Genomic DNA, 27,500 nt, shown 5'->3' on the forward strand with positions numbered 1-27,500 from the left:
CAGGGGTCACTGAACACCTCAGACACACTTTGGTTCCTGGGAACTGGACGACCGACCGACCGATCAACCGACCGACTGACCGACTGACCCCTGACGTGGTCTTTGGTCCTCAGCGTTACATCCTGTCCGCTTCTGCTTTACAAAATAAAAGTTTACTTTGTTCCTGAAGGTTTCGTAGAAAAACATGATGGGATCAAACGTCGGGTCCAAAAAGTGCTCAAACACAAAACCACCAACGGATCCAGGATTTAGTGTTTAGTGACTGTAGGTTCCTCCATCACTGGCAGGTTCTCGGTCCCTCAGCACGGATCCAGGAACCAATCCCAGCTGAGCTTTCATGCAGTGGGCGGGGCTTACTGGTGCTGACAGGAAGGCCAATAGGAGCACGTGTCGATGCTCTGCTGGATTCTGATTGGCTGCTGACGGCTGTGAGTCGGGCTCTGATTGGTCAGTTTATCCATGTGGGCGGAGTCCTGAGTCAAACATTATGAGGCGTGAAGAGCAGTGAGGACGATGCCTCTCATTGGTCCAAACATCAGGAGGCGGAGTCTCAGTGGTCCTGAAGGGCTCTGATTGGTCCAAATGTTCAGTAAAAAGAGGCGGGGCTCAGTAGAGCAGGGGGGGCGGGGCTTTGTGTGTCCTGAGCGTCTGGATGGAGGAGAGGATTTTCTTTTGGTGGCCGGCGAGGGTCACGCCCACTCTGAGCAGGTCTCTATGGAAACAGACGAGAGGGATGAGAGCAGAACACAGGAAACAACACTGGCGTGGCGTGATGTGTAGCGTGGCGTGGCGTGGCGTGACGTGGCGTGACGTGACGTGGCGTGGCGTGGCGTGGCGTGGCGTGGCGTGGCGTGGTGTGGCGTGATGTGGCGTGGCGTGGCGTGGCGTGGCGTGGCGTGGCGTGGCGTGGCGTGATGTGGCGTGGCGTGGCGTGGCGTGGCGTGGCGTGGCGTGACGTGGCGTGATGTGGCGTGGCGTGATGTGGCGTGATGTGGCGTGGCGTGGCGTGGCGTGGCGTGGCGTGGCGTGGCGTGGCGTGGCGTGACGTGGCGTGACGTGACCTGGCGTGATGTGGCGTGGCGTGGCGTGGCGTGGCGTGGCGTGGCGTGGCGTGACGTGACGTGGCGTGGCGTGGCGTGGCGTGGCGTGGCGTGGCGTGGCGTGGCGTGGCGTGGCGTGATGTGGCGTGGCGTGATGTGGCGTGGCTTGATGTGGCGTGCGTGGCGGGGCGTGGCGTGGCGCGTGCTGCAGGCTCCTCACTCGGTGTTGAGCTGCGACACGATGTCCAGGCTGGTGAATCCGGCCTGCAGGAAGTTCTGCACGTAGCGCTCCATCTTTATGGCTCGGAGCCACTCAGAGACCGAACCACAGGCAGAGAGGGGGGGCGGGGAGCGCTGGTCCAACAGGGGCTGGGACGGACTGACAGACAGACAGGCTTAGCATAAAGGCTAAACAGCTAGCTTAGCATAAAGGCTAAACAGCTAGCTTAAAATTATGAAGTTGGCGTCATTCAGGACATTTGTGTCAGACAACACAACAGACAGACAGACAGGCAGAGAGAGAGACAGGCAGACCTGCTCATGTAAACAGCTGTGCCCTCTGACCCCCAGCAGCTGCCAATCACCCCCCCATCTTAACGAGGTGTGTTAACGAGCCTCACCTCGGCCCCTCCGAGTGCGTCACCTTCAGGGAGGCGGGGTTTCGTATCAGCCTATCAAGTGCCGCCACCACGTCGCAGAACCTCGGCCGATTGGCTCGTTCCTTCTGCCAGCAGTCCAACATGAGGGCGTGTAGGGAGGAGGGGCAGTCCGGAGGGGGGGGCAGCCGGTAGTCCTGCTCAATGGCATTAATCACCTGACGGACAGAGAGAAAGACAGGTGAGAGACAGACAGGTGAGAGACGAGGATTCTCTCTGCCACTAAAAATGGACAAACAGTTTATACTTTCATTTATTTGATCATATTTATCTGCACATAAAAACAAGGTGACAGCATCATGGAAAGGATCCCTGTAGAGAAAGGATCCCTACAGAGAAAGGATCCCTACAGAGAAAGGATCCCTACAGAGAGAGACCTGGAAGATCCTTTTGGTTTAACCACAAACAGCCGTTCTATCGCTCTCTGCTCACACACCAGACTACATTCACTAAAACAGGGATTTTAGAGAACAGGAGTAGTCCAACACTAACGTGCATCACACAAATATTGTGTTTGATCTGAACTGACTCTTTAATTTTTTAATTAGAATTTAAATCAAATACTTTTTCATTTTCTTTTTAATTTTTTTTTCTTTTTAATTTTAATCACCAAAGTCTCTCATATACACACTGACTGATGGAGGCAGCAGCAGAGCAGCAGCTCCTGTGTCCTGTTCTCTAAAATCCCTGTTTTAGTGAATGTAGTCTGGTGTGTGTGCTGTTTGTGGTTAAACCAAAAGGATCTTCCAGGTCTCTCTCTGTAGGGATCCTTTCCATGATGCTGTCACACACTTGGAATAACACTCTGAGCCTGTCAGTGGATCAAACAAGCTCTTTTAGTGGACCTACTGTGATCAGGTGCAGTTGTCCCAAAGGATCACGTTGCAGCCATTGCAGCCCGTTTGGTGTCTGCTGGCTGAGGTGATCTACTGGTGATCTACTGGACCAGTTCCAACACTTTTACTACCTACCAGTCACTCACACACCAGGATGAGGACACAGAGGATCATGGGTAGAAACAGTGAAGTGACCCTTTAAGTTGGTTTTACTTACGTCCTGGTTGCTCATGTCCCAATATGGCCGCTCTCCGTATGACATCACTTCCCACATAACGATGCCGTAACTCCACCCGTCGCTGGCGGACGTGAACTTCCTGCAGATCCAGAAAACAATCAGTGAACTTCTGGAACAATCAGGTGACACCGCTAACCTGCAGGAGCGGCACTCACCTGTAGGCGATGGCCTCAGGAGCCGTCCACCGGATGGGAATCTTTCCCCCCTGTGAGGTGACACAGTCAATTAGCAACACTTTCAAAATAAAAGCACAAAGGAGAAAGTTCTATAGGACAGATGTAGAACAACAGAGGACCAATAACAAAACCCTGAGGGACACTGGAGCGGCGTACTGTTCCTTTAAGGCTGGAGAGACTTTAAAGACGTCAACGCTAACAAAACAAAGTGTTTCCAGCGACCTCAGCTAGCTCAACATGCTAACACGTTAGCGGGCTAGTTAGCGTGTGTCGCAGTGAACTCACCAGAGAGCTGGTGTACGTCGGGTCGGACGAGTTTTCAGTCAGGAACCTGCTGAGGCCAAAGTCCGACACCTGGAGAGCACAGACACCTGTTCGTCAGACAGACAGGTGGACAGACAGGTAGACAGGTGGACAGACAGGTGTGCTGGCCGTCTCACCTTACAGACGAGGTTGGAGTTGACGAGGATGTTGCGAGCGGCCAGGTCTCTGTGGACGAAGCTCATGTCGGACAGATACTTCATCCCCGCCGCGATCCCCCGCAGCATTCCCACCAGCTGGATGGTGGTGAACTGTCCGTCATTCACCTGCACACAGACAGGTGAGGGGGGGGTCAGACAGGTGGACGGGTAGAGGTGAGGACGGTGGCCGGCTGCCCGTCTCACCCTCAGGAAGCTGTCGAGCGCTCCGTTCTCCATGAATTCGGTGAGGATCATGACGGGACAGGAAGTGGTGATGACGCCCTCCAGGTGGATGATGTTGGGGTGCTGGAACTGGCCCATGATGGACGCCTCCGACAGGAAGTCCCGCCTCTGCTTCTCCGTGTAGCCGCCCTTCAGCGTCTTGATGGCCACGTAGTTCTCCCTCCGGCCGGGGACCCTCAGCCGGCCACGGCACACCTCACCGAACTCACCTGGACAGGTAACAGATCACAGTGGATCCATATCAGATCACACAGTCTCCACACAGGAAGCTGAAGCAGCCAATCAGAGCAGAGCTGAGACACAAACACCTGTTCATAATGGAGAGGTGTGTGTGTGTGTGTGTGTGTGTGTGTGTGAGTCACACAAAGATCCTAAAAACCTAAAAACAGATCCAGAAGGACCTAACAGGTCCAGAAGGTCCTAACAGATCCAGAAGGTCCTAACAGATCCTGATAGGTCTTAACAGATCCAGAAGGTCCTAACAGGTCCTAACAGATCCTAATAGGTCCTAACAGATCCTAATAGGTCCTAACAGTACCTGCTCCGATCACTTCCTCGATCTTTACGAAGGACGCCTCGATCTCCTTGGCGAACTCCCTCACCGCCTCGTTGGGGTCCTCGTAGGTAAACGGGTCGATGTACACCTTCATCGCTACGGCAACAACACACCATCACCATCATCATCATCATCATCAAGACGACACAATCTGATTGGTCGAACTGAAACTCACTCTGTCCCATCTGGTAGTGACCTGTCCTGTCTGACACCTCAGGGTCCCTCAGCCTCCTCCTGAGAGACAGACAGGCAGACAGAAAGGCAGAGAGAGAGAGACAGAGAGAGAGACAGGCAGCAGAGAGAGAGAGAGACAGAGACAGGCAGCAGAGAGAGAGAGAGACACAGAGAGAGAAAGAGACACAGAGAGAGAGAGAGACAGGCAGCAGAGAGAGAGAGAGAGACAGAGAGAGACAGACAGAGTTTCTTTTAGTTTTTCAGCGGCAGCAGAATTCTTTATTTCCCAAGAGACACACAAAGTAACACACACACAGTAACGCACAGTAACACACACAGTAACACACAGTAACACACACAGTAACACACACAGTAACACACGGTAACACACACAGTAACACACAGTAACACACACAGTAACACACACAGTAACACACACAGTAACACACACACAGTAACACACACACAGTAACACACACAGTAACACACACAGTAACACGCAGTAACACACACAGTAACACATACACAGTAACACACACAGTAACACACAGTAACACACACAGTAACACACAGTAACACACGGTAACACACACAGTAACACACAGTAACACACACAGTAACACACACAGTAACACACACAGTAACACACACAGTAACACGCAGTAACACACACAGTAACATACACAGTAACACACACAGTAACACACAGTGACACACACAGTAACACACACAGTAACACACAGTAACACACACAGTAACACATACAGTAACACACAGTGACACACACAGTAACATACACAGTAACACACAGTAACACACACAGTAACACACACAGTAACACACAGTAACACACACAGTAACACACAGTAACACACACAGTAACACACAGTAACACACACAGTAACATACACAGTAACACACACAGTAACACACACAGTAACACACACAGTAACACACACAGTAACACGCAGTAACACACACAGTAACACACAGTAACACACACAGTAACATACACAGTAACACACACAGTAACACACAGTGACACATACACAGTAACACACAGTAACACACACAGTAACACACACAGTAACACACAGTAACACACACAGTAACACACACAGTAACACGCAGTAACACACACAGTAACACACACAGTAACACACAGTAACACACCGTAACACACACAGTAACACACCGTAACACACACAGTAACACACAGTAACACACAGTAACACACCGTAACACACACAGTAACACACACAGTAACACACCGTAACACACACAGTAACACACACACACACACACACACACACAGTAACACACACAGTAACACACAGTAACACACACAATAACACACAGTAACACACACAGTAACACACACAGTAACACACACACACACAGTAACACACACAATAACACACAGTAACACACACACACACAGTAACACACACAGTAACACACAGTAACACACACAGTAACACACAGTAACACACACAATAACACACAGTAACACACACAGTAACACACACAGTAACACACACACACACAGTAACACACACAGTAACACACAGTAACACACAGTAACACACACACAGTAAAACACACAGTAACACACACACACACAGTAACACACACAGTAACACACAGTAACACACACAGTAACACACAGTAACACACACAGTAACACACACAGTAACACACAGTAACACACAGTAACACACACACAGTAAAACACACAGTAACACACACACACACACACACAGTAATGTTTTTATCTCTTCGTCTCTCAGAGTGTCAAGTTTCTCCGTCTTAATACAAACAACATGTCTGTCCCTGTTAGTGTGTTAGTGTGTGTGTGTGTGTGTGTGTGTGCAGGATGCTCCTCCCTGCTTGTCTTGGCAGAACAATAGAGCTCTGACCCCCCCCTCTTACCGGTAACAGTACATGGCGACAGTCACCACGGCGATGAGCAGCAGAATCACCAAGGAGACGAGAACTCCTGTTACCACCAGCCGAGGGTTAGTGACAGCTGCAGGAACACACAGATCAATACACTGATCAATACACAGATCAGGGTTAGGGTAGTAGACAGGCAGTCAGAGAGACAGGTACCATCAGTCAGACAGACAGACAGGTACCATCAGACAGACAGGCAGTCAGACAGACAGGTACCATCAGTCAGATAGACAGACAGGTACCATCAGACAGACAGGCAGTCAGACAGACAGGTACCATCAGACAGTCAGACAGACAGGTACCACCAGACAGACAGACAGGTACCATCAGACAGACAGACAGACAGGCAGTCAGACAGACAGACAGACAGACAGACAGACAGGTACCATCAGACAGTCAGACAGACAGACACCATCAGACAGACAGACAGACAGTCAGACAGACAGACAGACAGGTACCATCAGACAGTCAGACAGACAGGTACCATCAGGCAGACAGACAGACAGACAGGTACCATCAGACAGACAGGTACCATCAGTCAGACAGGTACCATCAGTCAGACATACAGGTACCATCAGACAGACAGACAGGCAGTCAGACAGACAGACAGGTACCATCAGACAGGGTGCTGTAGCTCCCCTCGGTGCTGAACGATCCGTATCCCTCCGCCCAGCGAGCTCGGACCTGAACCTGGTAGGTCGTCTCCGGCTGCAGCGCCGTCAGAACCACAGAAGAAGACCTGCTGGACACGTAGCGCCACCGACCCGCCTCCTCGCCGTCCTGACATCACCGTGACATCAGCACTTACATCACAGCTCATCACATCAGCAGTCTGTGTGTGTGTGTGTGTGTGTGTGTGTGTGTGTGTGACACCTTGGGGCTGTAGCGGAGCTGGTAGTCCAGGACCGGGTTCTGGTTCTGGAGAACTGGAACATTCCACTCTAAAGACAGATTGGTCACTGAGACCTTCACCAACCTGAGACCAGAGACTGGAGGAGGAACTACACACACACACACACACACACACACACACACAGAGACACACACAGAGACACACACACACACACACACACACTCACACACACACACTATTCATTAATTGAACAAACTCATTCACAGCATTTTCTGATTTGGCGTGTTGTTGGCGTGTTGATGGCGTGTTGTTGGCGTGTTGATGGCGTGTTGTTGGCGTGTTGTTGGCGTGTTGTTGGCGTGTTGATGGCGTGTTGTTGGCGTGTTGTTGGCGTGTTGATGGCGTGTTGTTGGCGTGTTGATGTCGTGTTGATGGCGTGTTGTTGGCGTGTTGTTGGCGTGTTGATGGCGTGTTGATGTCGTGTTGATGGCGTGTTGTTGGCGTGTTGTTGGCGTGTTGATGGCGTGTTGATGGCGTGTTGATGGCGTGTTGTTGGCGTGTTGATGGCGTGTTGATGGCGTGTTGTTGGCGTGTTGATGGCGTGTTGATGGCGTCATGGAGGCTAACTGTTCAGTGGAAGTCAATATGTTGTATTTCTAGTGATCTAGCAGTCTACATTAGCTTTACTAGCTAACTGCTAGCTCGCTAAGTGCTAGCTTGCTAACTGCTAGCCTCAGCGAGGAGTGTTTTGTCCTTGTTGCCTAGCAGCGACGCTGCTAACGAGCTAGCTCATTGATCACGTTAATGTCGCGCTGCTGGAGGCATTCTGGGTAACGTAGTGTGCCGGTGCGTACCGCCTCTGCTGGTAGTGATGTTGACGGTGTCGGAGGCCGGCTCTGATTGGCTGAGAGCAGACACGCCGTTCAGTGATTGGACGGTGAAGCTGTACTGGGTGTGTGGGCGGAGCCCCCAGATGACGACACGACACCGAGTCAGACCGCGCTGCGCCGGCTGGTACAGGACGCTGTCATCACACGGAGAGCAGGAGCCTACCAATCCCTGAGGAGGAGAGGGGAGGGGGCGGAGTCAGGCTCCAGGTACTGGTCTGACTCATATCATTGGAACCGGTCAGGGTGGTTCTGGTCTAGCGGTCTGGATGATTCTGGTCTAACTGGTCTGGGTGGTTCTGGTCTTATGGTCTGGGTGGTTCTGGTACAGCGGTCTGGGTGCAGTACCTGGGTGGTTCTGGTCTACCTGGTATGGGTGGTTCTGGTCTATTGGTCTGGGTGGTTCTGGTCTAGCAGTCTGGGTGCAGTACCTGGGTGGTTCTGGTCTAGCGGTCTGTGTGGTTCTGGTCTGGGTGCAGTACCTGGGTGGCTCTGGTCTAGCGGTCTGGGTGTAGTACCTGGGTGGTTCTGGTCTAGCGGTCTGTGTGGTTCTGGTCTGGGTGCAGTACCTGGATGGTTCTGGTCTAGCGGTCTGGGTGCAGTACCTGGGTGGTTCTGGTCTAATGGTCTGGTTGGTTCTGGTCTGGGTGCAGTACCTGGGTGGTTCTGGTCTAATGGTCTGGGTGGTTCTGGTCTGGGTGCAGTACCTGGGTGGTTCTGGTCTAATGGTCTGGGTGCAGTACCTGGGTGGTTCTGGTCTAGCGGTCTGGGTGGGTCTGGTCTAACGGTCTGGGTGCAGTACCTGGGTGGTTCTGGTCTATCTGGTCTGGGTGGAGTACCTGGGTGGTTCTGGTCTAGCTGTCTGGGTGGTTCTGGTCTACCTGGTCTGGGTGCAGTACCTGGGTGGTTCTGGTCTAGCGGTCTGGGTGGTTCTGGTCTAGTGGTCTGGGTGCAGTACCTGGGTGGTTCTGGTCCCGCAGGAGGAGCACAGGACTCTGTAGGTCAGGTCTCCTCGGCCTCCGCGGTTCAGCGGCTCGGTCCAGTCGAGGGTCACCGAGGTGTCGTTGATGTGACTCACTATGGAGCGCGGAGCAGAGGGGGGGCCTGGGGGGGCGGGGTCAAAGGTCAAAGGTCAAACAGGTGATTCAACTAAAACACGACTGTTTCTCAAAGACGCTGCCCAGGTGCATCGTGGGAAATGTAGGACTAGAGAAGCCTTACGGGTGCAGGCGGCGTGCGGCGGGTCAGAGTCAGCTTGGTAGTAACCATGGCGACACAGACAGTAGGCGGAGCCCGGGATGAGCGTGGTGCTGTTGCCAAGACACGCGGTGCAGCCTCCGGGTCCTGACTCCGCCTTAAAGTGACCTGACGGGCAGGCTGCAGGGGACACGGGTTAGCATTAGCGTTAGCATGTCACATGGCTTCATGGATTCATCCACCGCTGAAAATAGTCCCTAAAAAACTACAGTGAGTGATGCAGGAGGGTTTTTCAAAGGTTGGTGTCAGACAGGAAGTGAGACGCCGCGGCAGAAGACGGGTCGTTTCTACGGAGAGAGGCAGGAAGAGGATCATCACCCCGAGACAATGAGAAGCAGGAAGTGACCTTGGATTCAACAGGATGTGGAAAGTGCTGCCATGATGTCATCATTGTCATCTAACAACACACACACAGATACACACACACACACACAGATACACACACACAGATACACACACACACAGAGAGACACACACACACACACACACAGATACACACACACACACACACACACACACACACACAGATACACACACACAGATACACACACACACAGAGAGACACACACACACACACACACAGATACACACACACACACACACACACACACAGATACACACACACACACAGATACACACACACACAGAGACGCACAGAGACACACAGAGACACACACACACACAGACACACACACACACACACAGACACACACACACAGATACACACACACAGATACACACACACACAGAGAGACACACACACACACACACACAGATACACACACACACACACACACACACACACACACACAGATACACACACACACACAGATACACACACACACAGAGACGCACAGAGACACACAGAGACACACACACACACACACACACACACACACACACAGATACACACACACACAGAGACACACACACACACACACACACACACACACACACAGATACACACACACACAGAGACACACACACACACACACACACACACACACAGATACACACACACACACACACACACAAATGCAGACACACAGATACAGTGTGTGTGTGTGTGTGTGTGTGTGTGTGTGTGTGTGTGTTAACCAGAAGCAGCAGCACTTCCTGGTTGCAGTCAGCTGACCCCTGACCTCACAGAGAATAACAGGAAGCTCTGACATGGAGGAACTCTGTCTGCCACAGTTTACTTCACACACTCTTCTCTACACCTGAGTGTGACCAGGTGCCTGGATAAGCCCCGCCCCCTCGCTGACTCAGCCTCATTTTACTTTGGAAACTGTCTCACCTCTGCAGCGCTCGTCCGTCTCACCAGCCTCGTATCCGGGGCGACAGGCGCAGCTGGACGTCGGCTGCCCCACCCACTGCCCATCCTCGCCGCAAAGCATGCTGGGAGGGCGTGACTGCTCCCCGGGCGGAGTCACAGCATTCTCCACACACACACCCTGGGCCTGCCGCACACACGATTAGTGCTTTTATTTTGTGAACTGAGTGACATCACTTCCCCTGTCGCTCTAGAATAAAGCCTGTGACATCACTTCTATGTGGGGGGGTGTGAGCACTGCCGTTGCCGTGGTTACCTGCTCCACCAGCGAGTGGGGGACGGTTTCTGGAAAGGAGGCGAAGGCGCGGCGGAGGGGGGGGCACTTCCTGTAGAAGACGCGCACGGAGAGCAGCGCCATACAGGCGCCCTGGCTGTGGAAGGCCAGGTAGAGCCCCGCCCCCCCCAGCCGCTCCAGCCGCAGCACCTTCACGTTGGACAGCTTCTCGCGCCACAGCAGGTGGTCGGCGGCCACCGCGGCCACCTTGGCCCGCGGGTCCTCCATCCAGGCGGGGCGGGTGGGCGTGGCCTGGTCCCCGTCGCCCTGCTGCTGGTACAGGTTGAAGGTCTCCTTGCAGTGGCGCTGGTTCAGGCTGGAGCACTCCGTCATGGTGAACCTGCAGCAGACACCTGTCAGTCACACGTCCGCACACCTCAGCGCCATCTACCTGACAACCACATCCACCCACCGGATCTCCACGTACAGCGTGGTCGCCGCCCGGCGCGGGATCCAGCGCGTCCTCAGCCAATAGGAGTCCGGGCTGTGGGGGGTGCAGATCTCATAGGTCCTCACGGGGTTCGACTCATCGTCCAACGCACTCACTTCCTCCCACTGCAGGGGGGAGGGGCTACAGCTAGCATTCCTCATTGAAGTCAATGGTGACTGTTAGCTGGAAGCTAACGGTTCTGTGTGTGTGTGTGTGTGTGTGTGTGTGTGTGTGTCAGTGTGTGTGTGAGTGTGTGTGTGTGTGTGTGTGTGTGTGTGTGTACCTGTGTGTGTGTGTCTGTGTCAGTGTGTGTATGTGTGTGTGTGTGTGTGTGTGTGTGTGTATGTGTGTGTGTGTGTGTACCTGTGTGTGTGTGTGTGTACCTGTGTGTGTGTGTGTGTGTGTGTGTGTGTACCTGTGTGTGTGTGTGTGTGTGTGTGTGTGTGTGTGTGTGTGTGTGTGTGTCTGTCTGTCTGTCTGTCTGTGTGTGTGTGTGTGTGTGTGTACCTGTGTGTGTGTGTGTGTGTGTGTGTGTACCTGTGTGTGTGTGTGTGTGTGTGTGTGTGTGTGTGTGTGTGTGTGTGTGTGTGTGTACCTGTGTGTGTGTGTGTGTGTGTGTGTGTGTACCTGTGTGTGTGTGTGTGTGTGTACCTGTGTGTGTGTGTGTGTGTGTGTGTGTGTGTACCTGTGTGTGTGTGTGTGTGTGTGTGTACCTGTGTGTGTGTGTGTGTGTGTGTGTGTGTGTGTGTGTACCTGTGTGTGTGTGTGTGTGTGTGTGTGTGTGTGTGTGTGTGTGTGTGTGTGTGTGTGTGTGTGTGTACCTGTGTGTGTGTGTGTGTGTGTACCTGTGGGTCTTCAGCTGGGTAGTTTGTCCATTGCAGGTCTGACGTCTCCAACTTAGTGTTCATCAGCACCTCTGAGAGACAGACAGGTAGAGTCAGACAGACAGGTAGAGTCAGACAGACAGGTAGAGTCAGACAGACAGGTAGAGTCAGACAGACAGGTCCCTGCACAGTTGAAGCTCAGTTTAGGAGCAGGTTTAAGCCTCCAAAGGGCCAATCAACAGATTAACTAAGCTAAACATGTAAATCCTGTGGAGGATTTAAGGAGGAGAGAATAAAGGAGGGGGAGGACGGGAGGCTGCAGGGTTAACAAGTGAACAACAGAACAAAGCAAAGAGAGAAAAGAGAGAAAAGACGGCAGAGGACAATGTGGGGACCCACCCACCGCAGGGACGCACTGAGGCTCAAACCAAACCAACCCTCTGATCAGCATGACTGCAGGTCGACTACCAACCAGACTCTGTTCATATTTTCACTGATTTTACTGATGAAGTCTGAGGGGGTCACACACACACACACACACACACACACACACACACACACACACACACACACACACACACACACAGCTGCTAGTTAACTCACTGGTTAGCTGGTCAAACACTAACTAGTGACTCTGCTGTTCACTCTGATCTTCGTGTCTGTTTGGAGAACAACAGGAGAACAACAGGAGAACATCAGTCTGGTTCTGGTTCTGTCAAATACTACAGAACATTCTGAACAGTGAGGGGAACCTTGGAGAACCGCAGGGTGTGTGGTTGACCGTTACTTGATTGATCACCTGATCGATTGATCGTCTTATTGCTTCAATACTGAGAAGAAGTTCTGGACACTTTGGTTTGTTGTGGTTCTGTATGGAACCTTCAGGAATGTTCTCTCCTGTTTTAAACCAAACTCCACTCAGGAAACAACGTTGTTTTTAGTCTGAACCGGCTGAGTCACGTGTCCTGATCAGGGCTGATCGATCAGCACCTGGAGATCCGGTTCTTACCTTCTTCGGCTCCGCAGCAGCTCAGCAGCAGCAGCGGGAGGAGGAGCAGCGGCAGCCCGCAGGAGGAGCTCCGGCCCGGGGACACGGGGGCCGCCATCCCCCCCGGAGCAACCGGATCCAGACCCGACTGGAGCCGAACCCCGGTCCGCCGCCGCGTCCCTTCGGAGCCGATCACACCTATCGATCACTGATCGCTGACGTCAGCTGGGCTCGCTCTCGGCCGGCCGCGCGCGCCTCATTGGAGCCCAACGACTTAAAAAAGCCCCAAAGTTTGTGGTGAGATTCAAAGAGTGAACCCGCCTAATGGAGCTCCTCCCGGGGGGAGACCCTCCAAGATGGAGGCCCCACAGCGGAGCCAGAAAAGTTCACAAAGAGGAAAAACACACTCCTCCTGCTACCTGTGACCTTTCTCCTCCTCCATCCCTCCGTTCCTCCACTTTTCCGCCTCTTTCTACCTTTTTTCTTCCAGGACTGAGGAGCGGGCCGCGGTGGCCTGCGAGGCAGAGAGAGGAGCTCTGAGAGGCGGCCTGCTGACAGCAGAGGGGTCGGTGGGACGGCTGGACGGGGGGGGGGGGGGTCCCAAACACACGACAGACAGACAGGTAGACAGGGATGAGACCCGGAGATTAGGCTGGTCCGGTCCGGTCCGGTCCGGCTCGGCTCTCTTCGGTCCTCCACAAACAAAGTTAAGACAAAGCGGCAGAAGAAGAAGAAGTTTCCACCTCTGGAGGTCCCGCCCCCCGGACTGAGTGACAGCCAATCACAGCGCGGGGGGGGCGGGGCCAGATGCAGTGAGACAGATGTGAAGGAATGTGTCTGCTTACCTGTCTGTCCGCCCACCTGTCTGTCTGTGTGAGATGAGGAGGAGTGTGTGTGTGTGTGTGTGTGTGTGTGTGTGTGTGTGTGTGTGTGTTACTGAGTGTGTTACTGAGTGTGTGTGTGTGTGTGTGTGTGTGTGTGTGTGTGTGTTACTGAGTGTGTTACTGAGTGTGTGTGTGTTACTGAGTGTGTGTTACTGAGTGTGTGTGTGTGTGTGTTACTGAGTGTGTGTGTGTTACTGAGTGTGTGTTACTGAGTGTGTGTGTGTTACTGAGTGTGTGTTACTGAGTGTGTGTGTGTGTTACTGAGTGTGTGTGTGTTACTGAGTGTGTGTTACTGAGTGTGTGTGTGTTACTGAGTGTGTTACTGAGTGTGTTACTGAGTGTGTGTGTGTGTTACTGAGTGTGTTACTGAGTGTGTGTGTGTTACTGAGTGTGTGTTACTGAGTGTGTGTGTGTTACTGAGTGTGTTACTGAGTGTGTGTGTGTGTTACTGAGTGTGTTACTGAGTGTGTGTGTGTGTTACTGAGTGTGTGTTACTGAGTGTGTGTGTGTGTTACTGAGTGTGTTACTGAGTGTATGTGTGTGTTACTGAGTGTGTGTGTTACTGAGTGTGTTACTGTGTGTGTGTGTGTGTGTGTGTGTGTGTGTGTGTGTGTGTGTTACTCTGTGTGTGTGTGTGTGTGTGTGTGTTACTGAGTGTGTGTGTGTTACTGAGTGTGTGTTACTGAGTGTGTGTGTGTGTGTTACTGAGTGTGTTACTGAGTGTGTGTGTGTGTGTTACTGAGTGTGTTACTGAGTGTGTGTGTTACTGAGTGTGTTACTGTGTGTGTGTGTGTGTGTGTGTGTGTGTGTGTGTGTGTGTGTGTGTGTTACTGAGTGTGTGTTACTCTGTGTGTGTGTGTGTGTGTGTGTGTGTGTGTGTTACTGAGTGTGTTACTGAGTGTGTGTTACTGTGTGTGTTACTGAGTGTGTTACTGAGTGTGTGTGTTACTGAGTGTGTTACTGTGTGTGTGTGTGTGTGTGTGTGTGTGTGTGTGTGTGTGTGTGTTACTGAGTGTGTTACTGAGTGTGTGTGTTACTGAGTGTGTTACTGTGTGTGTGTGTGTGTGTGTGTGTGTGTGTGTGTGTGTGTGTGTTACTGAGTGTGTGTTACTCTGTGTGTGTGTGTGTGTGTGTGTGTGTGTTACTGAGTGTGTTACTGAGTGTGTGTTACTGTGTGTGTTACTGAGTGTGTTACTGAGTGTGTGTGTTACTGAGTGTGTTACTGTGTGTGTGTGTGTGTGTGTGTGTGTGTGTGTGTGTGTGTTACTGAGTGTGTGTTACTGAGTGTGTGTGTGTTACTGAGTGTGTGTGTTACTGAGTGTGTTTCTGTGTGTGTGTGTGTTACTGAGTGTGTGTTACTGAGTGTGTGTGTGTTACTGAGTGTGTGTTACTGAGTGTGTGTGTGTTACTGAGTGTGTGTTACTGAGTGTGTGTGTGTGTGTTACTGAGTGTGTTACTGAGTGTGTGTGTGTGTGTTACTGAGTGTGTTACTGAGTGTGTGTGTTACTGAGTGTGTTACTGTGTGTGTGTGTGTGTGTGTGTGTGTGTGTGTGTGTGTGTGTGTGTGTTACTGAGTGTGTGTTACTCTGTGTGTGTGTGTGTGTGTGTGTGTGTGTGTGTTACTGAGTGTGTTACTGAGTGTGTGTTACTGTGTGTGTTACTGAGTGTGTTACTGAGTGTGTGTGTTACTGAGTGTGTTACTGTGTGTGTGTGTGTGTGTGTGTGTGTGTGTGTGTGTGTGTGTGTTACTGAGTGTGTTACTGAGTGTGTGTGTTACTGAGTGTGTTACTGTGTGTGTGTGTGTGTGTGTGTGTGTGTGTGTGTGTGTGTGTGTTACTGAGTGTGTGTTACTCTGTGTGTGTGTGTGTGTGTGTGTGTGTGTTACTGAGTGTGTTACTGAGTGTGTGTTACTGTGTGTGTTACTGAGTGTGTTACTGAGTGTGTGTGTTACTGAGTGTGTTACTGTGTGTGTGTGTGTGTGTGTGTGTGTGTGTGTGTGTGTGTTACTGAGTGTGTGTTACTGAGTGTGTGTGTGTTACTGAGTGTGTGTGTTACTGAGTGTGTTTCTGTGTGTGTGTGTGTTACTGAGTGTGTGTTACTGAGTGTGTGTGTGTTACTGAGTGTGTGTTACTGAGTGTGTGTGTGTGTTACTGAGTGTGTGTGTGTGTTACTGAGTGTGTGTGTGTTACTGAGTGTGTGTTACTGAGTGTGTGTGTGTTACTGAGTGTGTTACTGAGTGTGTGTGTGTGTTACTGAGTGTGTTACTGAGTGTGTGTGTGTGTTACTGAGTGTGTGTGTGTTACTGAGTGTGTGTGTGTGTTACTGAGTGTGTTACTGAGTGTGTGTGTGTGTTACTGAGTGTGTGTGTTACTGAGTGTGTTACTGTGTGTGTGTGTGTGTGTGTGTGTGTGTGTGTGTGTGTGTGTTACTGAGTGTGTGTGTGTTACTGAGTGTGTGTTACTGAGTGTGTGTGTGTGTTACTGAGTGTGTTACTGAGTGTGTGTGTGTGTGTTACTGAGTGTGTTACTGAGTGTGTGTGTTACTGAGTGTGTTACTGTGTGTGTGTGTGTGTGTGTGTGTGTGTGTGTTACTGAGTGTGTGTTACTCTGTGTGTGTGTGTGTGTGTGTGTGTGTGTTACTGAGTGTGTTACTGAGTGTGTGTTACTGTGTGTGTTACTGAGTGTGTTACTGAGTGTGTGTGTTACTGAGTGTGTTACTCTGTGTGTGTGTGTGTGTGTGTGTGTGTGTTACTGAGTGTGTGTTACTGAGTGTGTGTGTGTTACTGAGTGTGTGTGTTACTGAGTGTGTTTCTGTGTGTGTGTGTGTTACTGAGTGTGTTACTGAGTGTGTGTTACTGAGTGTGTTACTGTGTGTGTGTGTGTGTGTGTGTGTGTGTGTTACTGAGTGTGTGTTACTGAGTGTGTTACTGAGTGTGTGTTACTGTGTGTGTTACTGAGTGTGTGTTACTGAGTGTGTGTGTTACTGAGTGTGTTACTGAGTGTGTGTGTTACTGAGTGTGTTACTGTGTGTGTTACTGAGTGTGTTACTGAGTGTGTGTTACTGAGTGTGTGTTACTGTGTGTGTGTTACTGAGTGTGTGTTACTGAGTGTGTGTGTTACTGAGTGTGTTACTGAGTGTGTGTGTTACTGAGTGTGTGTGTGTTACTGAGTGTTACTGTGTGTGTGTGTGTGTGTTACTGAGTGTGTGTTACTGAGTGTGTGTGTTACTGAGTGTGTGTGTTACTGAGTGTGTTATTGAGTGTGTGTGTGTTACTGAGTGTGTTACTGAGTGTGTTACTGAGTGTGTGTGTTACTGAGTGTGTGTGTTACTGAGTGTGTTACTGTGTGTGTTACTGAGTGTGTGTTACTGAATGTGTGTGTTACTGAGTGTGTGTGTTACTGAGTGTGTGTGTTACTGAGTGTGTTACTGTGTGTGTGTGTGTGTGTGTGTGTGTTACTGAGTGTGTGTTACTGAGTGTGTGTGTGTTACTGAGTGTGTGTGTTACTGAGTGTGTTTCTGTGTGTGTGTGTTACTGAGTGTGTTACTGAGTGTGTGTTACTGAGTGTGTTACTGTGTGTGTGTGTGTGTGTGTGTGTGTGTTACTGTGTGTGTGTGTGTGTGTTACTGAGTGTGTGTTACTGAGTGTGTTACTGAGTGTGTGTTACTGTGTGTGTTACTGAGTGTGTGTTACTGAGTGTGTGTGTTACTGAGTGTGTGTTACTGTGTGTGTGTGTGTGTGTGTGTGTGTGTGTGTGTGTGTGTTACTCTGTGTGTGTGTTACTGAGTGTGTGTGTTACTGAGTGTGTTACTGTGTGTGTGTGTGTGTGTGTTACTGAGTGTGTGTTACTGAGTGTGTGTGTGTTACTGAGTGTGTGTGTTACTGAGTGTGTTTCTGTGTGTGTGTGTTACTGAGTGTGTTACTGAGTGTGTGTTACTGAGTGTGTTACTGTGTGTGTGTGTGTGTGTGTGTTACTGAGTGTGTGTTACTGAGTGTGTTACTGAGTGTGTGTTACTGTGTGTGTTACTGAGTGTGTGTTACTGAGTGTGTGTGTTACTGAGTGTGTGTTACTGTGTGTGTGTGTGTGTGTGTGTGTGTGTGTGTGTTACTCTGTGTGTGTGTTACTGAGTGTGTGTTACTGTGTGTGTGTGTGTGTGTGTGTGTGTGTGTGTGTGTTACTGAGTGTGTGTTACTGTGTGTGTGTGTGTGTGTGTGTGTGTTACTGAGTGTGTGTTACTGAATGTGTGTGTTACTGAGTGTGTGTGTTACTGAGTGTGTGTGTTACTGAGTGTGTTACTGAGTGTGTGTGTTACTGAGTGTGTTACTGAATGTGTGTGTTACTGAGTGTGTGTGTTACTGAGTGTGTGTGTTACTGAGTGTGTTACTGAGTGTGTGTGTTACTGAGTGTGTTACTGAGTGTGTGTGTTACTGAGTGTGTGTGTTACTGAGTGTGTTACTGAGTGTGTGTGTTACTGAGTGTGTTACTGTGTGTGTGTGTGTTACTGAGTGTGTGTGTGTTACTGAGTGTGTGTGTTACTGAGTGTGTTTCTGTGTGTGTGTGTTACTGAGTGTGTTACTGAGTGTGTGTTACTGAGTGTGTTACTGTGTGTGTGTGTGTGTGTGTGTGTGTGTGTTACTGTGTGTGTGTGTGTGTTACTGTGTGTGTGTGTGTGTTACTGAGTGTGTGTTACTGAGTGTGTTACTGAGTGTGTGTTACTGAGTGTGTTACTGAGTGTGCGTTACTGAGTGTGTTACTGAGTGTGCGTTACTGTGTGTGTTACTGAGTGTGTGTTACTGAGTGTGTGTTACTGAGTGTGTTACTGAGTGTGCGTTACTGTGTGTGTTACTGAGTGTGTGTTACTGAGTGTGTGTTACTGTGTGTGTTACTGAGTGTGTTACTGAGTGTGTGTGTTACTGAGTGTGTGTGTTACTGAGTGTGTTACTGAGTGTGTGTGTTACTGAGTGTGTTACTGAGTGTGTTACTGAGTGTGTTACTGAGTGTGTTACTGAGTGTGTTACTGAGTGTGTGTGTTACTGAGTGTGTGTTACTGAGTGTGTTACTGAGTGTGTTACTGAGTGTGTTACTGAATGTGTGTGTTACTGAATGTGTGTTACTGAGTGTGTTACTGAGTGTGTGTTACTGAGTGTGTTACTGAGTGTGTTACTGAGTGTGTGTGTTACTGAGTGTGTTACTGAGTGTGTGTGTTACTGAGTGTGTGTGTTACTGAGTGTGTTACTGAGTGTGTGTGTTACTGAGTGTGTTACTGAGTGTGTGTTACTGAGTGTGTTACTGAGTGTGTGTTACTGAGTGTGTTACTGAGTGTGTTACTGAGTGTGTGTTACTGAGTGTGTTACTGAGTGTGTGTTACTGAGTGTGTGTTACTGAGTGTGTTACTGAGTGTGTTACTGAGTGTGTGTGTTACTGAGTGTGTTACTGAGTGTGTGTTACTGAGTGTGTTACTGAGTGTGTGTTACTGAGTGTGTGTTACTGAGTGTGTTACTGAGTGTGTTACTGAGTGTGTGTTACTGAGTGTGTGTTACTGAGTGTGTTACTGAGTGTGTTACTGAGTGTGTTACTGAGTGTGTGTGTTACTGAGTGTGTTACTGAGTGTGTGTGTTACTGAGTGTGTTACTGAGTGTGTGTGTTACTGAGTGTGTTACTGAGTGTGTGTGTTACTGAGTGTGTGTTACTGAGTGTGTTACTGAGTGTGTGTGTTACTGAGTGTGTGTTACTGAGTGTGTTACTGAGTGTGTGTGTTACTGAGTGTGTTACTGAGTGTGTTACTGAGTGTGTTACTGAGTGTGTGTGTTACTGAGTGTGTGTTACTGAGTGTGTGTTACTGAGTGTGTTACTGAGTGTGTGTGTTACTGAGTGTGTGTTACTGAGTGTGTTACTGAGTGTGTGTGTTACTGAGTGTGTGTTACTGAGTGTGTTACTGAGTGTGTTACTGAGTGTGTTACTGAGTGTGTTACTGAGTGTGTGTGTTACTGAGTGTGTGTTACTGAGTGTGTTACTGAGTGTGTTACTGAGTGTGTTACTGAGTGTGTTACTGAGTGTGTGTTACTGAGTGTGTTACTGAGTGTGTGTGTTACTGAGTGTGTGTTACTGAGTGTGTTACTGAGTGTGTTACTGAGTGTGTTACTGAGTGTGTTACTGAGTGTGTGTGTTACTGAGTGTGTGTTACTGAGTGTGTTACTGAGTGTGTTACTGAGTGTGTGTGTTACTGAGTGTGTTACTGAGTGTGTGTTACTGAGTGTGTTACTGAGTGTGTGTTACTGAGTGTGTGTTACTGAGTGTGTTACTGAGTGTGTTACTGAGTGTGTGTTACTGAGTGTGTGTTACTGAGTGTGTTACTGAGTGTGTTACTGAGTGTGTTACTGAGTGTGTGTGTTACTGAGTGTGTTACTGAGTGTGTGTGTTACTGAGTGTGTTACTGAGTGTGTGTGTTACTGAGTGTGTTACTGAGTGTGTGTGTTACTGAGTGTGTGTTACTGAGTGTGTTACTGAGTGTGTGTGTTACTGAGTGTGTGTTACTGAGTGTGTTACTGAGTGTGTGTGTTACTGAGTGTGTTACTGAGTGTGTTACTGAGTGTGTTACTGAGTGTGTGTGTTACTGAGTGTGTGTTACTGAGTGTGTGTTACTGAGTGTGTTACTGAGTGTGTGTGTTACTGAGTGTGTGTTACTGAGTGTGTTACTGAGTGTGTGTGTTACTGAGTGTGTGTTACTGAGTGTGTTACTGAGTGTGTTACTGAGTGTGTTACTGAGTGTGTTACTGAGTGTGTGTGTTACTGAGTGTGTGTTACTGAGTGTGTTACTGAGTGTGTTACTGAGTGTGTTACTGAGTGTGTTACTGAGTGTGTGTTACTGAGTGTGTTACTGAGTGTGTGTGTTACTGAGTGTGTGTTACTGAGTGTGTTACTGAGTGTGTTACTGAGTGTGTTACTGAGTGTGTTACTGAGTGTGTGTGTTACTGAGTGTGTGTTACTGAGTGTGTTACTGGTGTATGAAGCTTCTGGGGGGGGGCTGCTCACAATCATGGACACCTTATGGGTGAGGTGGGTGGTGTACATGTCCTGCAGGGAGGGGAGGGGGGCACCAATGATCCTTCCAGCTGTGTTCACTGTGCACTGCAGGCCTGTCTGCCTGCACACCTGTCTGCCTGCACACTTGTCTGCATGGACACCTGTCTGCCTGCACACCTGTCTGCATGGACACCTGTCTGCATGGACACCTGTCTGCCTGCACACCTGTCTGCATGGACACCTGTCTGCCTGGACACCTGTCTGCATGCACACCTGTCTGCCTGCACACCTGTCTGCCTGTACACCTGTCTGCCTCTCGAACAGGCTGCTGGTCTGTTGTTACAGTGAGGATTCACTGAGGTCTTTATCCTTTTTTCCTGTTCCTGTCTGCTGCTACATGGGGGAGGAAGGAAGGAAGGATGGGAGGAAGGATGGATGGGAGGAAGGAAGGAAAGAAGAAAGGAAGGATGGGAGGAAGGATGGATGGGAGGAAGGATGGATGGGAGGAAGGAAGGAAGGATGGGAGGAAGGATGGATGGGAGGAAGGAAGGAAGGATGGGAGGAAGGATGGATGGGAGGAAGGATGGGAGGATGGGAGGAAGGATGGATGGGAGGAAGGATGGGAGGAAGGAAGGAAGGATGGGAGGAAGGATGGATGGTAGGAGCTCTCTCTCTCTGCCGATCGGCCCTCTGCTCATCATCATCCATCCATCACTAATCAATAGGGCTGATCAGATCCATTGATCAGGGCTGTACCAGTCAGAAACAGGAAGTGACCTCGTTGATTCTTCTGTGTTTTATTATTTGGAGGGCTGCTTCTGTCCCGGACTCCTCAGAGGACACTGACCAAACACCCGTCTCACCCCCTGCTGACCGCGGGGGCCCCAGCAGCTCCTTCAGCAGCAGGCGGAGGCCCCCGCCCCGCAGGAAGGAGGAGCAGGTTGTTCCTCCATCAGCAGCACCGGCCGATGTTCACCGTTTGATCTCCTTCCTGTTCCTGTTTTTCTGTCCACAGGGTGATCGGATGCTGACCCCATTACCTCCCGAGAGAGTTCACATCGGTTGTCATGACAGCGGTGTCCGTCACTAACTGGGCCATGGACCGGAAGGAGATCAGGGAGGCCGAGGACTTTAACAACACCAACCTACCAGCACATCGGCTGTCCTACACGTGGGGAGAACACTCCCCACCGTGGTCACTCTCCCTTCCGGGAAGGATACAAGGCCCTCCCCCGCCCCCCTTCGTCTCAGTCCTGCTGCCTTCCTACAGGCAGAAACTGAAACCAGACCATCCGGCAGCGGTCCGACCAGTCAGACTCAGGGTGGTGTGTTTAAGGACAACGACATAAACACGGACACACGGTCATCGGCTACATCAGCAAATGTACCGATGACGTCGTACCGAGGACTACTGTGCGGTCATTCCCCAACCGGAAGCTCTGGGTTAACGGTGAAGGCCGTGCAAAGCTTCAAGCACTGACCGACGCCTACAGCTCCGGTGATTTGGAGGACAGGAAGTCTCTCAGCACTGCTAAGAGACAATTCAGAGACAATACAGAGACAATTCAGAGACAATACAGAGACATGGCTTTGCCATCCGCACCGAATGCCAAAGAGTGAAAAAGGAGAGGATAGAATAGAATATAAAACATATAAATATAAACTGTAAATATAAACTGCTATTGCTAAATATAAATATATTTACATGTGTGATAAATATATTTACATGTGTGACAAAAATACTTAAAATAAAGTACAGTCATTGGAGGTAGTAATAGTGACTCCTATCGGCTGTTAAGGAGCCTGATGGCGGAGGGAAAGAAGGAGCTCCTGAGTCTGGACGTCCTGCATTTCAGACTCCTGTACCTCCGGCCTGAGGGGAGGAGAGTGAACAGTTTGTGTTGGGGGTGGGTGGGGTCCTTGATGATGGAGGCAGCCCTCCGGTGGACTCTGTGTCTGTAGATGCTCTGCAGAGAGGGCAGGGGAGTCCTGGTGATCTTGGACGCAGTCTTCACCACTCTCTGCAGGAGTTTACGGTCCATGATGGTGGTGCTGCCGTACCACACGGTGATGCAGCCGGTCAAGATGGACTCAACAACGCAGCTGTAGAAGTTGGTGAGGATTTTTGACGACATGCCAAACCTCCTCAGCCTCCTCAGGAAATACAGCCGCTGCTGGGCCTTCTTCACCAGCTGTGTGGTGTTCAGTGTCCAGGTGAGGTCCTCGTTGATGTGGACCCCCAGGTATTGGAAGCTGCTCACCCTCTCCACTTCCTGACCTCGGACGAGCAGTGGCTGATGAGGGCTCCTCTCCTTCCTCATGTCCACTATCATCTCCTTAGTCTTGTCCGTGTTGAGGGTGAGGTTGTTGTCCTCACACCATGTCACCAGAGTGTCCACCTCCCTCCTGTAGGATGCTTCGTCTCCACCGGTGATGCGTCCTATCACAGCGGTGTCGTCTGCAAACTTCAGGATGGTGTTGTCCTTGTGGGAGGCAACACAGTCGTGGGTGAACAGGGTGTAGAGGATGGGGCTGAGGACACACCCCTGAGGTGTGCCGATGTTGGTGATGATGCTGGCTGAAGTCCTGTTTCCTATCCTGACAGACTGAGGCCTGCCAGTCAGAAAGTCCAGGAGCCAGTCACAGAGGGGGGGGTGCAGTCCGAGTGACAACAGTTTGTGGGTGAGCTTGTGGGGGATGACCGTGTTGAATACTGAGCTGTAGTCGATAAAGAGCATCCTGATGTAGGAGTCTTTATTCTCCAGGTGTGAGAGGGAGGTGTGCAGGACTGCAGCAATGGCGTCTGAAGTGGACCTGTTGGGCCGGTAGGTGTACTGCAGGGGGTCCAGAGTGTCCGGTATGCAGCTCCGAATGTGGGTCAGCACCACTCTCTCAAAGCACTTCATTATGATTGGAGTGAGAGCTACTGGCCTGTAGTCATTCAGGCAGGTGGGCGGGCTCCTTTTGGGGAGGGGGACGATGGTGGTGGTCTTGAAGCAGGAGGGGACAGTTCTCTGGCTGAGGGAGAGGTTGAACATGGAGGTGAGAACGTCAGTCAGCTCGTTGGTACATGCTCTGAGGGCTCGTCCAGGAATGTTGTCCGGCCCTGCAGCTTTGCGGGGGTTGATCTTCCTCAGGGCTTTGTTCACCTGAGCTGATGAGACGACCGGTGGGGGGGAGGGGGGTGAAGTGTTCCTGGTGTCTGTGAGCCTCCTCTCTGTGTGGGGGGTGGAGGTCTCGAATCGGGTGTAGAATGTGTTGAGGTCATCGGGCAGGCTGTCCGTGGCACTGGTGGTACTGGAGCTGCTCCTGTAGTCCGTGATGTGCTGCAGGCCACATGCGTCTGGAGTCAGCAGAGGAGTAGAAGCCATCCAGCTTCTCTCTGTACTGCCTCTTGACAGCTGTGATGGTCTTTCTCAGTTCGTACTTCGCAGCTTTGTACTCGGTCTCGTTGCCAGATGTGAATGCAGCAGAGCGAGCACGTAGCATGTGACGCACCTGACTGTTTATCCAGGGTTTCTGGTTGGGGAACTTCTTGACCTGTATGGTGGGTACGATGTTATCCACACAAGTGCTGATGTACCCAGTCACATAGTCAGCATACTCCTGTATGCTGACAGAAGAGTCCTCCAGAGTGGCTGCAGCTTTGAAGACATCCCAGTCTGTAGTGGCAAAACAGTCCTGTAATCTGTCCCTAGTCTCTGGTGTCCAGAGTTTAACCTGTGTGGTGACTGGGTTTGATTGCTTGAGTCTTTGTCTGTATGCTGGATACAGGAACAGGGAGATGTGGTCTGAGTGTCCGAAGTGGGGGCGGGGGGCGGCCCTGTATGCACCCTTAATGTTGGTGTATACATGATCCAGTGTGTTCTTGTCACGGGTGGGAATGTCAACATGTTGGTGGTATTTGGGAAATACAGCGTCAGGGTGAGCCGTCTCTAGTGTGCTGATGACCCCGTGGAGCTTACTGAGCGCCGCTGCAGCGTTGGCCCGCGGAGGAATGTAAACAGCAGCCAGAAGCACAGATGTGAACTCCCTTGGTAGATAGTAGGGACGGCACTTCAGCATTAAAAACTCGACGTCAGATGAGCAGTGCTTATGAACAGTCTGTACATCCCCACACCACGTGTTGTTGATAAACACGCACACACCTCCTCCTTTCGCCTTACCGGAGGCTGCAGTCCGGTCTCCTCGGTGTGTGGAGTGCGTCTGTAGTTGAACGGCGGAATCCAGGACGTTGTCCAAGAGCCAAGATTCAGTGAAAATTAGAGCGCAGCATTCTCGAATTTCCCGCTGTGTTGTAATCCTGGCTCTTAGCTCGTCCAGCTTGTTCTCCAGAGACCGCACGTTAGCCAGCAAGAGGCTAGGTAGCGGTGGTCGGCTAGCACGGGCTTTCAGCCTGGCATGGAGCCCTCCCCTCTTGCCTCTCTTGCGACGCCGCCTCCTAAGCGCTCTCCTTGGATCAGCTGGTTCAGTCCAAGTCGGTGCGTCGGGGCCTTCCCGGTGGTGGCGGCGGTGCTCACGGGGACGCACAAAGATTTGCAGGTCCGGTGGTATGAATCCGCTAAACTCCAAGTTGTAGGAAAGTTTGGCAATATCCAGCAGTGCTTGCCTGTTGTATGTAACAGCGCATGCCATCTGTGCAATGCAGTGAAAACAAAGAAAACACAAAAAAAGAACAAAAAGCCGGCATTCGAGAGCGGAGCGAGCAAACACGTCTGCCACGGTGGGCGCCATCTTCGTTCATCAATTCAGAGACAATTCAGAGACAATACAGGGACAAAGTGGAGTCTCATTTCACAGAACTTGTGGTCTGAAAACACTCCCAGACTATAAAAAGAAGACCAGCAGTACTGAGCTGGTGTCTGCATCTCTTCCAGACGACCTGGTTTGAGAGTTTCAACTCCTCGGCTGTGGAGGTGCAACAGACCCAACAGACCCAACAGACCCAACAGACCCAGGAGGCTGCTGCCCACTTATTATATCCAGGACAGACGTGTGTACATCATTCAAACGGTCTAACACTCGTCCGGCTCCTGGACCTGACGCCTCCCTGGCCGAGCCCTCAAGGTGTGAGCAGATCAGCTGGCAGATGTCACTGCTCCAGTCTGTAGTCCACGTGTTTCAAGAAGACCATCATTGTCCCTGTTCTGAAGAAACCAAAATCCTCTGCTGACTACTGCCCAGTAACTCACCTCCACCATCATGAAGTGCTTTTAGTCAAAGGATTCATCACCTCCTCCCTCCCTGACTCACTGGACCCGCTTCAGTTCGCCTACAGGCCAAATAGGTCCACTGAAGACGCCATCTCCCTCCCCCTCCACACTGCCCTCCCCCTCCACACTGCCCTCACCACATCCCTTCATCAGAGAGGTGGAGAGAGTCAGCAGCTTCAGGTTCCTCTGGGTTCACATCAGCGAGGACCTGACCTGGTCTCACCACACTGACTTCATCACCAAGTCAGCGAGACAGCTGCTCTTCTTCCTCCGCAGGCTGCAGAGGCTCAACGTGGACACCAGGATCCTCTGCAGCTTCTACAGCTGCACCATAGAGAGCATCCTGACCGGCTGCGTCACCTCCTGGTACGGCAGTTGCACCACCCTCAACCGTAAGGCTCTACGGAGGGTGGTGAAGACCGCACGGCACATCACCAGGACGACGCTGCCGTCCATGGAGGACCTCTCCACCCAGCGGTGGAGGAAGAAGGCCACCAGTATCACCAAGGACTCTTACCACCACAGCCACAAACTGTTCTGCCTGCTGCCGTCTGGCCGTCGGTACGGCAGCATCAGGCTCAGAGACAGTTTCATCCCCCAGGACAGAAAACTCTTGAACTGCACATAGTCTGCAATTTTGCACTGTGCTCTATTTGCACCTCTGTCAATTTAGATGTTATTTATTTTACTTTCCTGGTTGTATATACATACATACATATATATATATATATATACACACACACACACACACACATATATACACACACACACACATATGTATATATATATGTGTATATATGTATGTATATATATACACACACACACACACACACACACATATATACACACACACACACATATGTATATATATATGTGTATATATGTATGTATATATATACACACACATATATACACACACACACACACACACACACACACATATACATATACACACACATATATATACACACACACACATATATATATACACACATACATACACACATATATATATTTTTTTTTTTATATATACTTGCTTGCTGGTGTGTTTTTATTTGATATTGTCAGCAGTGTTGAACTGTTGACAAAAGAATCTCACTGCCAGTGACTGCTTGATGTAACTGCTGTGAGTGTGACAGTAAAGTCACTGAGTCCTTGAAACGTCTGTTGTTGTGCTGCAACAGGAGAATAAAGGAGGC

At 50.5% G+C, this 27,500-nt stretch overlaps 1 protein-coding gene across 1 annotated transcript in view; it reads right to left on the minus strand.

The window, feature by feature from the left end:
- Positions 1-13,291, minus strand: part of LOC139223292 (ephrin type-B receptor 4b-like) — a 13,829-nt gene extending 538 nt beyond the window's left edge. Inside the window, exons 1-21 of the mRNA XM_070855270.1 lie at positions 13,204-13,291; positions 12,216-12,286; positions 11,353-11,495; positions 10,923-11,280; positions 10,631-10,793; positions 9,298-9,453; positions 9,035-9,180; positions 8,044-8,248; positions 7,210-7,337; positions 6,951-7,116; positions 6,313-6,409; positions 4,382-4,440; positions 4,189-4,302; positions 3,612-3,859; positions 3,387-3,533; positions 3,232-3,300; positions 2,926-2,975; positions 2,750-2,849; positions 1,661-1,854; positions 1,261-1,419; positions 1-712 (exon numbers count right to left, since the gene is read on the minus strand). The exon at positions 1-712 is cut by the window's left edge and continues 538 nt beyond it. Coding sequence (XP_070711371.1) covers positions 607-712; positions 1,261-1,419; positions 1,661-1,854; positions 2,750-2,849; positions 2,926-2,975; positions 3,232-3,300; positions 3,387-3,533; positions 3,612-3,859; positions 4,189-4,302; positions 4,382-4,440; positions 6,313-6,409; positions 6,951-7,116; positions 7,210-7,337; positions 8,044-8,248; positions 9,035-9,180; positions 9,298-9,453; positions 10,631-10,793; positions 10,923-11,280; positions 11,353-11,495; positions 12,216-12,278 — 2,871 coding nt within the window. The 5' untranslated portion in view covers positions 12,279-12,286; positions 13,204-13,291 and the 3' untranslated portion in view covers positions 1-606. The remainder of the gene's footprint in view (positions 713-1,260; positions 1,420-1,660; positions 1,855-2,749; positions 2,850-2,925; positions 2,976-3,231; positions 3,301-3,386; positions 3,534-3,611; positions 3,860-4,188; positions 4,303-4,381; positions 4,441-6,312; positions 6,410-6,950; positions 7,117-7,209; positions 7,338-8,043; positions 8,249-9,034; positions 9,181-9,297; positions 9,454-10,630; positions 10,794-10,922; positions 11,281-11,352; positions 11,496-12,215; positions 12,287-13,203) is intronic.
- Between the last annotated feature and the right edge of the window lie 14,209 nt (positions 13,292-27,500).

The sequence above is a fragment of the Pempheris klunzingeri genome, chromosome 23, assembly GCF_042242105.1.
Source record: "Pempheris klunzingeri isolate RE-2024b chromosome 23, fPemKlu1.hap1, whole genome shotgun sequence".
In the NCBI taxonomy this organism is placed as follows: Eukaryota; Metazoa; Chordata; class Actinopteri; order Acropomatiformes; family Pempheridae; genus Pempheris; species Pempheris klunzingeri.